The sequence below is a fragment of the Anser brachyrhynchus genome (genome assembly GCF_964034855.1).
Source record: "Anser brachyrhynchus genome assembly, chromosome: 5".
NCBI lineage: Eukaryota > Metazoa > Chordata > Aves > Anseriformes > Anatidae > Anser > Anser brachyrhynchus.
In genome coordinates this window covers 20,701,371-20,716,882 of record NC_137699.1, presented here as the reverse complement: position 1 = coordinate 20,716,882, position 15,512 = coordinate 20,701,371, and the positions used below count along the sequence as shown (strand labels likewise).

General features: G+C 35.9%; 1 protein-coding gene across 10 annotated transcripts in view; it reads left to right on the top strand.

The window, feature by feature from the left end:
- NPAS3 (neuronal PAS domain protein 3) overlaps positions 1 to 15,512 on the top strand; it is a gene marked incomplete at its 5' end in the record, with an annotated part of 615,455 nt that overhangs the window by 543,320 nt on the left and 56,623 nt on the right. For all 10 annotated transcript variants that reach the window (XM_080592649.1, XM_080592648.1, XM_080592646.1 and 7 more), the window contains one exon: positions 12,861 to 12,979. In XM_080592649.1, coding sequence (XP_080448775.1) covers positions 12,861 to 12,979 — 119 coding nt within the window. The remainder of the gene's footprint in view (positions 1 to 12,860; positions 12,980 to 15,512) is intronic.

Genomic DNA, 15,512 nt, shown 5'->3' with positions numbered 1-15,512 from the left:
TAGCGTGAGCGGGAAAAATGTTGAGACTGTCCCATAAAAAGAGAAGCTAATAATCCAGATAGGCCAAACCCAAAGCCAGATGCCTATGCCTCATTCTTTCCCTCTTTCTACTAATACTGAGTCTGAGGTAGATCACATACAACTTATGCGGAGAGGGAAATTGTCTTTTACTTGTTTGTAAGGATACAGCATCAAGTAAATTGTAGTATGGATGGAAATGTCTTAAGTATCAGACAGTAGAAGAAAATAAAATGCTGAAGAAGACAAAGTATAGAAAAGAAGAAAAAATGCAATGTTGTGGAAGTAGGTATCAGGGAGGGGAAGCAAGTATTTGTGTAAACCATGAACACCGGTACTATTCCAGATTTTAGGCACAAAGTGAAAAATTTTTAAGTGAAAGTAATCTTCTGTAAATACATAAATAAATGTATTTATATGTGAACATAAAGTCAAAGGTCAGACCCAGCTCTGCTTAAAATTTACCAGTAGGAAGATATGCTTCTTTCTAATTTGCTTTCTTTTGTATAAGCCTGTAATTTTTGTCTTGGCACCCTAATAAAGCAAGCATCCTAGTTAAAATATGTAATATTTATTATCTATTGGAAGGGATGCATATGGATGTGCTTTTCAAATTTCAAATTGAAATCATCTGCAGTGGTACTCTTCAAGGACAGAAGGGTTAGCTGGCACACAGGTGGAAGAAGAGTTGCTCATTAGGGAAGGTTTGTTATATGGTAACGTATAATTAAGGTAACGGTCACAGCCTGTGTGACAGCAAACACTCTGGCAGTCATTTGATTGCTGTCTGGGTCAGGAGATCAGCTCTTTCTACAAGATGTATCCACATTAGTGTGTTAGTGAACAGGTTAGAAAGCAAATTACAGCTGCCTTTCTTAGGCATATTACTGTCGAGGCTCATTTTTTTTTTTTTTTTAACTGTACATCAGCAGTAATACGGCTTCTGAAGACTTCATGTGACAGGTTAGGCATTTATCCTTTGAGTAAACAGTAATCATGGTGTGAAGAAAGTGGGGCATTGGAGATTTTTCCCATTCTTTGAGAATTCCATTCTTCCTTTTTAGTTTGCTCCAAGGGCTCTTTGGGGATACATATATTAAGCCCTTTAAATAGTTCATAATAAATCTTTGTCTCAGGCTGATTCTGACAGTTTTTTAAAGAGTCTTTTAAGAGAGAATCCTCAATCATTCGTTAATCCATGGGGTGATCTTCAGACTTGGAGGAAAAAGAAACAGTGCAAGCTCCAGGGTTGCAAAAATACAATGTAGAAAAATTTTAACTCAGAAAAACTCAGGAAATACTGTACTATGGAAGTTTCACAAATCATACAGTGTTCTGCTTGTGTCTAAATGATTGTTCTACAAGTTACTTGGTTAGCAAACACTGGAGATAGGAAAATGAGATTTAAAAAAAAAATATATTGTTATTGATCATCTTCTGATTATTATCTTGATTTTGGCTTTTATCACTTAAAGTTTGAATTGAAAGGGTGTTATGGGAAAAAGAAGCCATTCTCATTGTTAAAATAAAGCAAATAAACAGAAGTAACATTCCTTATGTTAAGCATTTACTATTCAAGGCTCGTGATAAATCTGCCAAAATACCTGCACAGTAGGTTGATTTTTAAAATGCTGTTTCCTGTGTAATATGACAGATTCTGATTGTGTCTGTCAAAAACCCTCTTAACTCCACAGTGCAAAATAAATAAAGAAAGGGGAAAAATAATAAAAGAAAGATGTCTGGTTCATTTGACATTTGTTTTCAGCAAATAATTTGAATGAGTTGCTTTCTAAGAATTATGCATGGCTGCAGTCCACTGGAGCTACTGTTAGGTATTTGTTGTAAGCAGCCTTAAGTCTGTCACTTTTGGAGATACCTGTTCTCAATTCTTGTTGAATTTCAATGGCATGGTGTTTGTCATTATTTTAGGCATTTTTTTGAATTCCGCATAAGCAAAGAAATCTATAAAAGCTAATTTATCTATAGTAGGAGAAGCCTCATAATGCATCTTAGGAGCGTTGTTGCCCTATTTGTATTTAATATGCTGCCCTGAGGAGAAAATGCTGTAACAGGAAAAGGGAAGGAATAGTAATAAAGGACAAAGCTATAGAAAAGCATGGATAGTTTGACTTCTCATGCCTTCTGCAGCCACGAAAGCGTATTGGAGGTGGACTGCTGCTGGTTGCATTACCAACCTAGCAGTGCATCCCAATAATATCAGCTGCTATTCCTCTGGCAGCAGAATTAGCAGCCTGTCTGGTTCTGACTAGCCTGGACCAGGTCATGGAGTTTCTGTATGACAGATGAGAGGGAACAGTTGCAGTTATATTAGTCTTGCAGTGGTAGAAATGGTCCTAGCATTCTGAAAGAAATTTGGATGCACAGTGCTGAAGACATAAGTATTTTCATGTTTAAGTACTGGTTCTATTCACAGGATATTTTTAAGTGTTACTTGTTTGGGGCAAGGGATGGGAAAGCCTTTACTGTTGTTGTTCTTCTTCTTCCATTATTTTTTTCTATAAAAATACAGCATTAGCCAAACTTTTTTTTTTTGACAGAGATAATTAAATTCTGTCTAAGTATACGAAACGATACATTTTCTGACATTTTAAAAGTGTTGTTTGACTGTCTTATGAACTATGAAGCCGTGCAGCTGGAGAAAGTTGTTCATAAGGTACATTAGGAAAAGACTTTCTACACATCCTGCAAAATCTGCAGTATTTTCATTTATTCCCCAAAGAATCTGCATTTTATCATGACAGTTTCCCAGGGTCAAGGAGTTAGCACCATACCTGTTGCTGCTGTCCAGTAATGAAGTTATCTGTGAGCCAAACATTAAACCCTATGGGAAAAACCTTCTCACCATTTATATTTGTTCTTTCCCTAAACTGTATAAGGTTTTTAAGCCTGACTTGGTTTTGATTATTGAACTGTTCTAAATTACCTTAAAAGTTGTTTTATAAAGAAGATAGTTTCTTGTCATCAATACTTCAAAATACTTGTGAAGTACCAGTTTGCATTTGAAACACATCTGGAGAAAGTTCAGACTTGGAAAAGGGAATGGTTTGGTTGAGTCCATATGACTGAATTCCAAAGAACAGGATGGAAACCTGTTTGCAGTTTTAAACAGGAAATCACTAATAGCAAACATGAATCCAGATACTTGCTGTGTTTGAAAAAACAAAAGGTCAAATGATGCCAGTCTTGCCACTTTTTTCACCAATTTCACTGTACAAACAAAGCGGTAGATCAGGTGGTCCTCTGTTTGTTGTTACTAAACCAGTAAGTGTTTGCCATTAGTAATGATCACTCTGTCTTTGCACATGTATGCTTGCTTGGTTTAAACATGTGCTCAGTAGCTCCGTACTACCCCAGAAAGGTTATACAGCAAGGTTACACAATTTGTGCAAAGTGATTTTTTTGGCAGGATTCTGTACACATTGATACAGCAATTCAGGACATACTAGCAACCAGCTACTGCCCCTTGGTTAGGCTGCATGGAAGATTCATGTATATAAAATAGTGTATTAAAGTAAACTTACAAAAGCAAAGAGCAATCATTGCAAATGTAATTTTTTCTTCCTCTTTGGGATTCTAATTTTAAAAGCATTAAAGAAGACAGCTGCTCATGCTGTGATATGCGCTAAACAGCCTGAAGGATGGAAAAAAATATATTTGTAGCTCATAATAACTATTGACCTTTCTGATATACAATGTTCTCTGTGTTAGCTATTCTGTTCTATCAACAGTGAAGATTGAACATGACTTTTTAATAGAAAACATGGGGTTTCAAGCTGCTTTCACAAAGGTGTTTATGTATTGTTATTTTGTATTGTAGTACAAAGACTAAGTCCTGATGCCCTTTGTCTGACATCATGTTTGTCATAAAAAAGCCCCACTGTTACTGACTGTTTTATATGAAGAATTGGCTCGTAACCATTTTATAGTCGTGATAAAAGCATTGCTCCACTAGATCCAGAACACGGGTATTGAAAATAGAATCCCCAAAATATCCCAGCAGCACAAAAGGTATTTTCCAAAGAAATAGTTTCCTCAAGTGGCTATATTTACAGGGGTATTCCACTAAGATTTAAAACACTCACGCCTTGTATTTGTACTGTTTGTTCCTTGGCATACACAGCCTGCTGCATAACAGCTTTTGCTGGATGTCATGTGCTCTCAAAGACTATCTTTATGATACCCCATTTTTTCTCTTGAACTTTCCTGCTGCTTAGTTGCTGAGCACAGAAACATCCACTAGCAGCAGCTTGACTTTGACACTTGCGTATGTTTCCCTGGAGTGGGATCATACACACATCGCCTGTGAGCAGCATGAGGTAACTCGCCTGCTCTTCTTTCCCTCAGGGAAAAGCTTCACCAAAAAGCACCTCCCATTTGGCACATGAAAATCTGGAAAGCAACCTCTTTATTGTGCTTTTTAAGCCCAAGCAGGCTGGCAATGTTAGGCAACATCAGAAGGTACATTTTAATGTTTGTTGAGGTTTTTTTTTATGCCATGTGCTGGGAAGGAACTTTAGTGGGCCATTATTGGCAGCTCTGAACCACAGTTATTTTCACAGCTATGCTCTGGAGTGTCAGCTAATGATTCACAAGTTACCAGGCAAGAGCAGAAAACTAGCAAGAGAGGAAAAAATACCCTCAGCTGATCCTTCTAGGGCATGAAAGAGGGGGACCAGCAACATCATTTAATGGCAGTTTTGTGCTGAAATAAAATGTTCAAAATTGTTTATAAGAACTTGCTCAGTGAAGATAGAGATCATATAGGTTGTGCACACCAGCCACATCTCAAAGACAGTTTAGAGTCTAGTTTTTTGCTCCTTACAGGCCCATGAAGCTCTCAGGGAATTCAGTGAAGTTTTTACCCTTAAAACTAGGCAGGATATGTTTTTTCTTAGCTGTTTCCTTATTTCCCAGTTTCCTTTCTCCATACCCCCTCCCAAATGCAGTATAAATGTGCTATTACTATTATTATGTGTGTACCTTTCCTAGCCATTGGATTTGTTCTGTTTAAAACTTTATTAGAACTCTTCCAACTTAAGTAAATGATACCACTATGCTAGTTTTCTTTGGGACTGTCACTGAACTTTGAAAATTTATGTGTGTTGCTAACCTCACATGAAACCAAGCCAAGAGGTCAGGTCAGATTATTTATTCCTTAGCTTAAAATAAATTAGCTTTAAATCTAAAAGCATAGAAGGAAGTTTGAGCTTCATGTGCAGTATGGTTTATGTACCACTCACTCACTAGACCATAACAGCTCTTTTAGAGTTGTTCCGGTCTATTGGATGAATGTGGATACATTTGCAAGTGCTTAGATAATGGATTGAAGCCCAGTAGACTGTAACATTTCCAAAGAGTTTCAGAGTTAAAGTTTCCTACCATGGTTACTTCTTTTAATAGCAAATCTTTATTATGTTGTTTTCAAACACGAAAAAAAAAAAAAAAAAACACTCTACGTGTATTTCATAGATCACTGAACTACCAAAATTTGTTGTAAAATCTGTCTTTCAATGTTATAGGAGAAACAAAAATCTTATTCATTGCTTTGTCCAGGCAGCACTTTATTTATAGCTCTATACTGGCACCTAACTCATTCTATATTTTACCAGATATATAAAGAATTCTGTGGGATAAAGATTACATGGGAAGTAAATTGCATGTGGTGGGAATTAATAGGCTGATAAGACATATTTCTAGACTAGAAGAAATGGAAGAAGCAGCAGCAGAAGAAAGGAAGTTTTGAGAGGCTTTAGAGTAATACTTCATCCAATAAAGAGTAGTTCAGATCACTTTGGTTCTGCAAGAATAGTGGAACATTCCAAAATTTCTCGGTAGATTAAGAAGGAAAGTCTATCAATGAGTTTTTACTTTAGTTTGTCCCACATAACTACAGTCAGTACATGGGACTAGTCTGGATTAAAAAAAAAAAAAAAAAGCAGAAAAGCAGGGTAAGCTCGTTATTGTTATATATTGTTATATTGTCCTATATTGTTATAGGGCAGCAGTTCAAAATATGGCTTATGCAGGTGCATTGTTCTAGGTGCCCAGAATATAATATTCACATAGTAGTGTTTGCACTTGCAAAATCTGCAAACTGAGCATTAGCAATCACAGACAAATGTACTTTACTCATTAAAGTTGTGTTGTGTATGTGTGTTAGTATGTGAAACTATAATTAAATTTGTGACTAACTGCACGCACACATTTCCTTATTCATTTGTAAAAGAGTGTTAGGATCCTTTAGATTATTCTGGCTTACTTTTGCCATAAAAGTAGTTAGTGTTAAGTCTGGTTTATTTTGGGGAACAACACAAGCACATTTCAATTGTTGGTGTAACCACATATACCAGACTGAATTGTGGCATGTGCAATCAAAGCCCTAAGGAAGATACACAAGATACTAGAAATGATAAAATAGTAATCAGGAGCTTGACTGAAGTCTTTTCATAGCATTACTAATTACTTATATAGGAGGTAGGCCAAACTCTTATGGCTTAAGTTGCTTAATTGGTCACTCAGAATTCATCCCTGAAATGAATGTTCTACTTAACGTATTTCTATTAGTTTGTCCCATTGAATTTTATATAGTCGAGCATTGAGATTTTCACTACTTCCTTCAGAGGTAGTTTTCAACATATCAAAAAAACAGAATTAACTATGTAAATTAACAATACTAATCATGCTCTGTCATGGCCAGGCAGTTCAAGTTAACATATTTCTTTGTAATTCTAAGCTCTTGTAAATCCACAGTGCAGGAGACAGATCAGATATTAAACCTGTTCTACCTTTTTGGCTGTTGTATCTAAATTCACTGCTACTCCACTGATTTGTCAGAATGCACATACTTTTATCACATTGAAGACAGAGGCTGCATGTATCTGAGCTAGTCACTTTTTCTCCCAGTTTTTGCTTAACGTATGCTCCTTCAAATGTGGACTGTAGCCTTGTAATTACAGATTTGAGTTATAAAAATAATCACATGTATAAATATAGACATTGTTGAAAATGTAAAAATTATGAAAGAAATATACATAAGGCTTCAATATCAAATTATTTGTAAGAATTAAATATTTTATATAATGACAATCTAACTGAACTAACCTGAGATACCAGCTCATCTCATCACTTGCTGGTTTGGAAAACTTGGAGGGATACGGAAAACAATAACAACAACAAAACAACCACCACCAACAACAAAAGACTGTTAAAAGAAACAGCCTTCAAGAGAAGTCTGATAGGGTTTAAAGTTTTTATGCCTTCAAGTTTCTAATAGGCTATAGGTCGTGAAAAGTGAATTGTCTTCATCTTGGAGGTAGAATGACAAAGAAAGAACAGTTATCTTGGCTGAAAATATTACTTAGCAATAAGTTCTTTAGAGGAAGTCATTGTTCTCTCCATTTATTTTGGAGAAGCTGCCTTGAGCCTTCCCCTTCTCAGTGAGGCTTTGGCTAGTACCCAGTAGTATTCCCCTTGTATAACGGAAAGATGAGAACTAAGTCACCAAAAGCCTAGGGTCCAATTCTTAAGTTCTTCAGCTTTTCAGTAAATAGCAAAACTGAAAAGTTAAGAGTCTTAACAAGTTCTATACAAGTACTATGAATTCCTCCAAGATCAAAATCTGGTTAGTCTGTTCCTGTTCATAACTGGGACAGCTTACAGCAAAAATATTATTCCTACAGTTTATACCTGTTAGTACTGTGTAATAGCATTGCCTTGGAAGAATGAACTAGCCTCTTCTATGCTGCCTACAACATTAATGAAATAGTTCACGCAGTCTTCCATTTTGCAAGATTCTGAACAAACCAGTATGAGACGTATAGAAGTTGTTAGCTCTGTGCCCATCAGCCCCCTTCAGGTACACCTTAGTCATTCATCCAAATAGTCCAAGAGTCTTCAGGACCTTTGCTAGACCGAGTTTTAGCTTCCAGTACTTGCCCATGTTCAGCCTGCAATCAGATTGAACCCATTTCACTTAAAACCATGCATTTGCACATGTGCTAACAATAATTTCATAGTAACTTGCACTTACTAGGAATAAATTGTCTTAACTTGAAGCTTTTGAATTGTATTTGCTGGGCTAGTAGGTAGAAAAATCAGTTATTATTATATATATATATTAAATTAATGAGCTTGGAAATGGTGCTTTTTTGAGAGTCACATTTGTGATTAAAAACGCACTTTAAGAGGCAATATAAGAAAACAGGACTGTTAACTGTCCAAGGTTAAATTTTCCTAGGAAGTCCTTTAATGCCTGATTACAGGCAATAAACTGCACAAAAGAAATAGAAGTATTTGCAAAGATGCATCTAGTCTGACTGAAAACCATAGTTTTATATTACCTAATTATTCATCTTAATATGATGATTCTCAGTTGCCTGTGCAAAGAATTATCAGAATTTAGGAAATATGTGAAGTGGTTTGCAAGTGTAGAAGATGACATGAGAAGAGAGCTCCCTTTTTATTACTATTTTGTATGTTCTCTTATTTCTCTTTTAAGAGCTGTATATATGGTGTTTGAAAATGTCTCTTAAAAACTGCATAGGCACCTGTTTTAAGGAAGATAAATTCATACCAAGTAAAAACTTCCTGAAATGATACCAAATCCAGAATTTCCTGTGCATTAAGCCATAAGTCTTTTTCCCACCAGCCCACTCAAATTCCCTGTGGTTTTAGTGTGTGGTTTTCCATCTGTAACTTCTGGTCCTCCTAAGAATGAGAAGCCTATCTTTTATCTGTTTGGCATGCAAAAAAAATGCTATTTTTCTCCTCTCAATTATTTTTAATGCATGTGAGGGGAAAAAAAAAAAAGTTGGTGAATATTTATTCAGGCTGCTTTGGCAGCATTTTGTTATTTAAGACATAAATCAAATTTGGAACAACTTCTTTCCTGGGGGACAAATTGTTTATCTGAATTTGAATGTGCTTGTGAATCAGTCATAGAGATGATACTTGTGCTATAGCTGTGTAATAGCAATTATTTGCATTGTTTTGCATTGTTTTGCTCTATAGCATGAAGTTAGGCTGCACACAGATGCTGGAGTACATCTGCAGATCATTGCAGGATCAGAGCCATGAACCTCATTCCTCCAAACAATTATGTGCATGTTTATCTCTCAATGCACATTCCACCAATGTCAGAAGAACTCTTCCAGCATATAAAGTTAAATGATAAATGACTGTTTTGTGGGGTCCAAGCCCAAGATTATTCCCAAGCCAAAGCCCATTGAAGGCTCAGAGCTGCAATGCTGGTTCACAAAAATGACTTAGGAAGAGTTAACTAAATAATTTTGTGAATTGGTCACTGGTTCATACTATCTCCTCATTTGCTTCTGTGGTTCTTAATTAATGTTTTAACATTTATGGCACTTTTGTATGGGTATAGGGGTTGCAGTTTTATGCCCTTCAAAACAAACAATACACTCTTTGTGTCCAAAAGTCTCGTACTGCTTTAGCAGCTTTGGGAGTGGAAAGAAAATAGGTTTATTCCTTTAGTAGTACCTGACGAAGAAATTTAAGGACACACAAAGGCAAGCACTTTCCCAACAGAGTACACAATTACCTGTTTTGCAAAGACAATCCAGACTTACTTTTTATACTTCTAAGTTTGACAGTGTATTGTGCTTTCATTCACACGCAGTGAGCATTGACTTTTATCATATTATTAGCATTCTAAACTCACAGTTTCAGAGGTTTATAACTCAACAGTAGCTTTAGATTCAGGAAATTCAGCCCAGGAGCACTATTTTTCAGTACAAAAGACAGCTTCAGTAACTACAGTATCAAGTAGAGTGGACCTTGTTTATTTCAGGCTTTTTTTAAAAGTATAAGATTACAAATTATAAACAGAACAACAACTGAAAACCAACTTCTTGAAAAATGAATTGTTACGGAGTTTCATTCTGATATTCCTCAGATTGCTAGCCTCCTTCAACATAATTCGAAAAAAATGAAAAGGCTGAGGGATAAGCATTTAAGATCAACTCCTGAGAACTCATGATGGACCACATTCCATATATTCCTGTGCAAATCTCATTGACATCCATAGATGTGTTCTGTACACATCCTATTTTTAAAATCTTGCATGCATAATCACAGTTAGCATTGTTACAGTATCTACCAGGGCTGGGTGCAACTCTGAATGCAGATTTGTACTATCAGCCCCAATGGTTCTCTCCTGAGAGAAATTCAGAAAGCTGTTCATAAGCTGTTCTGGACTTTTAGGTAACTAATCCCATCTCACACATACACTCTCAGGTACCTTTGGTTAAAGAAAATCAAACGCTTCAGAATACATATTTATATGATGTTCACTGTTCCACTACGCTGGATAAATTATATGCATTTTATAGCATTCACTTACAGAGATATTTAGGTTTTTTACCAGTTATAGTAACAGCAAACTAATGTTAAGCTCATGATATAAGGTGGCATAAACCCAGAAAATGTCAATTCTATATACATGGTACCAGATGTTAGCTGTTTTCCTTTCTTTCATAAATCTGTATGAAAGGGAATTTTTAAGTTTGATTTCTTGGGCATGGTATATATGTATTACAGCCAGATCATTTTTCAAGCATGAGATATTGTCTATTTAATTAATGTTAGTTCTATGTGTTTAGGTAATTACCATTAGAACACATGAGGACATATTGTACTTATTGCTTGTGCTAGAGCGTAATGTGCTGGACTACAACAGCTACACTTGTTAACCTGATTTTAGCGTTTCTTCACACAGCAGGAAGCACCCATGCTGTGGTTTCTTAATGTACTCTTTAAGTACTGCACTGGAGAGTACTGTGTAATCATAATAATTAATAATGATCCTAATCTTGCCAGTACTGCTACTAGCCTGGTGACCCTGGTTGCAGTTTCAGGGTTCCACTACCCTGTGCCCTGAAACACGTATCTTTCCTTTCAGAGTTTCATTTCTTAGGTGATATTGCTGAACAGAGACGAATTTTTTGAGGACGGGTTTGTTGCATGGATTCTGATAGCTTCGCATTTGTTCAGGTCTCCAAGGACCAGCACCAATAAATGTGAAAGAGACAACAGCAGAATGGCATACTTTTCCATTTCCACCAGGATGAAAAAAATACTCTAAATTAGGTCTAACCTTAAATGTATAATCTGTCCTTGGAAGCAACAGAAGGGAAAAAAAAAAAAAAAAAAAAAAAAAGGAATATAGCATCTTCAAGCTCTTGGCATCCCTTACAAGAAAAAATTGGTTCTAAGGGTCTCTGATCTTGTGTTTTAGTAAAATAGAACTGCACGGCTGACTGACAGTTCTGATCTAAAGCATTTACGTTTAAGTTTTGATCTCTCTGCTTTTGATTAAAACTAATGAGCTCATTTAATTCAAAATGGGAATCTCTGATAAGAGAAATAAGGTTGATGTGATTGGATTAGAGGGGCAAATTAAACTCTTAGAGCAGAAGTTTGTGCTTATATAGTGTATTAAAAAGCTGTTGGCGTATTATGGCGTGTTAGATGATGAGAAAAATTTCATAGTAATTCATATTTAATCAGAAGAAATGAAAGTACTAAATATAACATGGCTCTGCTTTTCCCTCGAGTGATAAAGAGCTGTACATTTAAAATGACATCGAATTCATGCTCTCTAAAACAAAAAAATCTTAAGAGAGACACCAAAGAAAGGAGCACTGTTGTCAGTTATTTCATCACAATAGACCTGAAATGTCACAAACACAAGACAACGTGACCACATTAAAACAAGGACAATTCGATAAAATCCTTAGCTTAAAAACAAGGTTTGATGTTTCTGTTCACTGCATAACAAATGCTTATTAAGTGCTTGAATACGTTCTACTAGTAGCTGGGTTGGTTCTCCAAAACAATATCAGAATAACTTCAAAATAACTTTTTTATTCAGCATTCGTTACTCATTGAAAAAGAAAGTGAGTTAAGCTCCATTAATGCCTGCTTATTGTAAGCCTACTCCAGAATTTTTCCATGAATGATATTTAAGGGAGGGGTAGGGAAGTGTTGGTTATCCAGGCAAAAAATAGCATTAATAAAGATTGTATAGGGAATATTTTGGTGCCAACTGCTCTTTTATCCACTATTTTATCACAGTTTATACTAAGAGTATTTGTTTATTATTTTTAAATGGTTACAGTTGAGGAAGTGAGAAGCATAAGTGAGATCTAAAGTTTCAAGGAGGATGCTGGACAACAAAAACATTCCATTAATGACTAATTAGTCACCAACAATTAAAAAGTATGATGCTGATGATAATCATCATCATAATGCCTCACTTACCTGAGTATTTTTGCCTGCAGGCTGCTTCAATTCTTTATTGATAATAATTAACCCTTAGTAATGGAGAAACCAAGGCAGCAGTGACTTATCGTAGATGTCACTGCAAGAAAGGAATGGAGTCTAGGGGATAAAGATCTGAAGAATTTGTAGCATCTTTCAGCAGATAGAATTGCCTCGGTGACACTTTGCCTTTTCCAAAACTCTGAAGAAGTCCACAATTTTTAAAAAGATGCTATAACATGACAAAATAATTCAAATCATAGCAAAATTGTGCAAGAAAGAGTTAATGATGCAAATCTCTGTTAAAAATTCTCTAGGAAAAAAAAAACTTCAAAATGAGACTTACTGAGTATACATATATTTTTCAATTTTTTTTTTTTTTGCTAAGTAAACGTTTTCTAAACGAGGTAAATTGATTACAACACTCTTAGCATCCATCAGTCATTTATTTTTAGTGAGTTCAAGGATTGCACCTGAAAAATAGCTTAGAGGGGATGTATAAAATCTAAATTATGTGTATATGTATTTTTTCTATTCCCTAGTGGAATCTACAAGCCCCAGTTTACTAACCACTGACAACACTCTAGAGCGCTCTTTTTTCATCCGAATGAAATCTACACTGACCAAGCGAGGAGTGCACATCAAATCGTCGGGATACAAGGTAAGGGTTGCACTGTAGCATGAAATATTGACGTCTTTAAATCATGTTCCTTTTAGTATCAGGGATACATTAATATTTAGAGGAAGGAACTATTTCACATTTGCATATGTTTCATTCCTTTTGTTAAAGAACGATTAGTACAGTATTTCCAGCCTACAGTTTGGTAGTGGTACTACACTTCCGTTAAATTGATTATTACAGTAAACATTGATTATAGCATGAAGGCCTTCAAAAGAGCAACACTTTCAGAGTAAATGTATATTTTACCAAAGAAGGTGGGTCACAGTAACATCACTTTTGCTTAATGAAATTACTACTCAATTAGTTAGACTGTTAGTTTTTGGGGGGTTATGTGTTTTCTCAGAAAGGTAGAACTTCTCCATGCAGACAGTTTTCTATTTAGGTTCACAGCTCTTCTGGCTGAAGAAAACAACAAGCCATAATGAGTACTTTTCCACCATTTGTCTTTCATTGTCTGTCTGAGGGGTTTCTGCTGCTGGGGATCATATTTGCTGGATTTCTTACTCTTTTAAGATATGAAACTCTCTTGTTTCTTATCAGCAGTAATCTCATTTTTCTTCAGTCATATATCGCTTATAGTGCCTGTAGCTATCAGTGGCTTTGCAGTACACTAAAACTAGAAGCAATAGCACATTTTTAACATTGTCAACTTCTGGAATGAAATATGTCATCCATTAAGTATTATACAAGATAAAAGAGTGGTGCAAGGAAACATGTCTGAGAAAGTGTGTGTGTATTTAGAGAAGGTGATCATCAACACTCATTTTAAAACTTTCAAAAGCATTTTTTTTTCAGTTTTCAGAGGAAGATTTAGAGGAGCTTTGAAGTGAAATTCCCCAATTCACTCATCCCCAAAAATTCTCTGTGAATATGACATCAAGGTAGTCTATCTGAGTAGTAAAACTCTCCTGGTAGAAATGCCTTTTTGCAACCAAATGAATGAGAGTCCTTCTGTTGGATAGTTTCTGCATCAAGATGATTAAAGTAGTTGCTAATGGAATTTTAGGTACAAATGAACAGTTCCTTAAGACACTAAAAGTTATGAGCTGGTGACTGGTTAGTTGTCAGCACCTGAAAGAATGTATTCAGTACTTGTTCATACTGTCAGGTTTTCAGGTCTCAGAAGGTACAAGACTGGGAGTTGTACTGCTAGTCTCAGGAGGAAGAAAAGGAATGAATTGGTCAGGTTATGTGAGTTATATTCATTTTCATGGTTAAGCATGGTTTATCAAGTCTAGGCCAAAGTTAGATTGGCAGAGAACTTCAGTGGATATTTTTGCTGCAATAATAATGGGAAGAATTAGACAATTCATCTTTGGATTTTGCAGTCTGACAGTTTTGCCAAATGTAGGTGAGAAAACAAGGAAGGCACTTGAGTAACTTTGTCGTCTCTCTTCTTGGACTTCTGACAAACTTATGCTAGTCCAGCACCAAAATAGGACACGGGATTGGTACACAAGTGGGTTTTTTACTTGTTACAGTACAGTTTTTGAAATTCTCAGTAGATCCTTTACTCAAGAAAGACACAGTAATGTCTATCATATAAATGTAATTTCTCTTTTAAAACCTGTTGATGTCTCATGGAAACATTAAAAACCACAACTGATGAAATGAAATTTGAAAGATCAGATATCATTTTTAGGCAACTTCCCCTAGACACAAAGAATGCAGAAAAAGTAAAAATATAGTTTACAAAACTGTGTATAGCTAAAACATTCATTTTTTTTCCCAAACTTTTCCATGAGGAAGTAACAAGTCAAGATGAATAAAATTGCAGAAACAGTGTGCAAATCCTAGGCAGGTGCAGATACAGAGGTATAGTTCCTTGGCTTTTTGATGTTTAGGAAGATTTTGTAACTGACAGAGTTTGACTTACTTCTGCTGTGTCCAATGACATAAATTGCACTTTGACAGCTTTTCAAAAACATGGTTATTGACACTCTGTGTTCTACGGAATGATAATTATCTACAGCTTTGGTGAGCCCCACTGCCTATTAAAACTGTATATTTATTTTAGATGAGTTGGATCGTGTTATTGTCTTCTTAGTGTACTAGGTGAGCATAATAACACTCAACTGCTATAGTGAATGTCACTCATACTTTAAGGAAAGTTACCAACTTATTTATTGATTTATGAAAGTCCAGCACTAGAACGAACCTGAGGCCTCTAGAAATAGCTTAGGTATGTATTTTATAAAAATTAGTAAAGATCCATGAGCCTTATGTACGTGCTATAAGAGTACAGCTATAAGAAATTATCAAAGGGAAGAATAATTACGTAATATCGGCAAAGCTCATGGGAAGAGCTGGCTGCATTCTGTGTCAGAGGGCCCTGGAAGACCTCCAGCCCTTATTCAGGAAGCAGTATGCCAGCTGGGGCCATGTGCAGCAGAGTTCCTGTGGGAAATCCTGGTGGAGCAGGCTGACTCGGGAGCTGCTGCCTCACACCTTCAGAATATACTGAGCACTGAATTTTCCCTTCCTCCTCATCTTCCCTTGAGCTCCTGTGTCA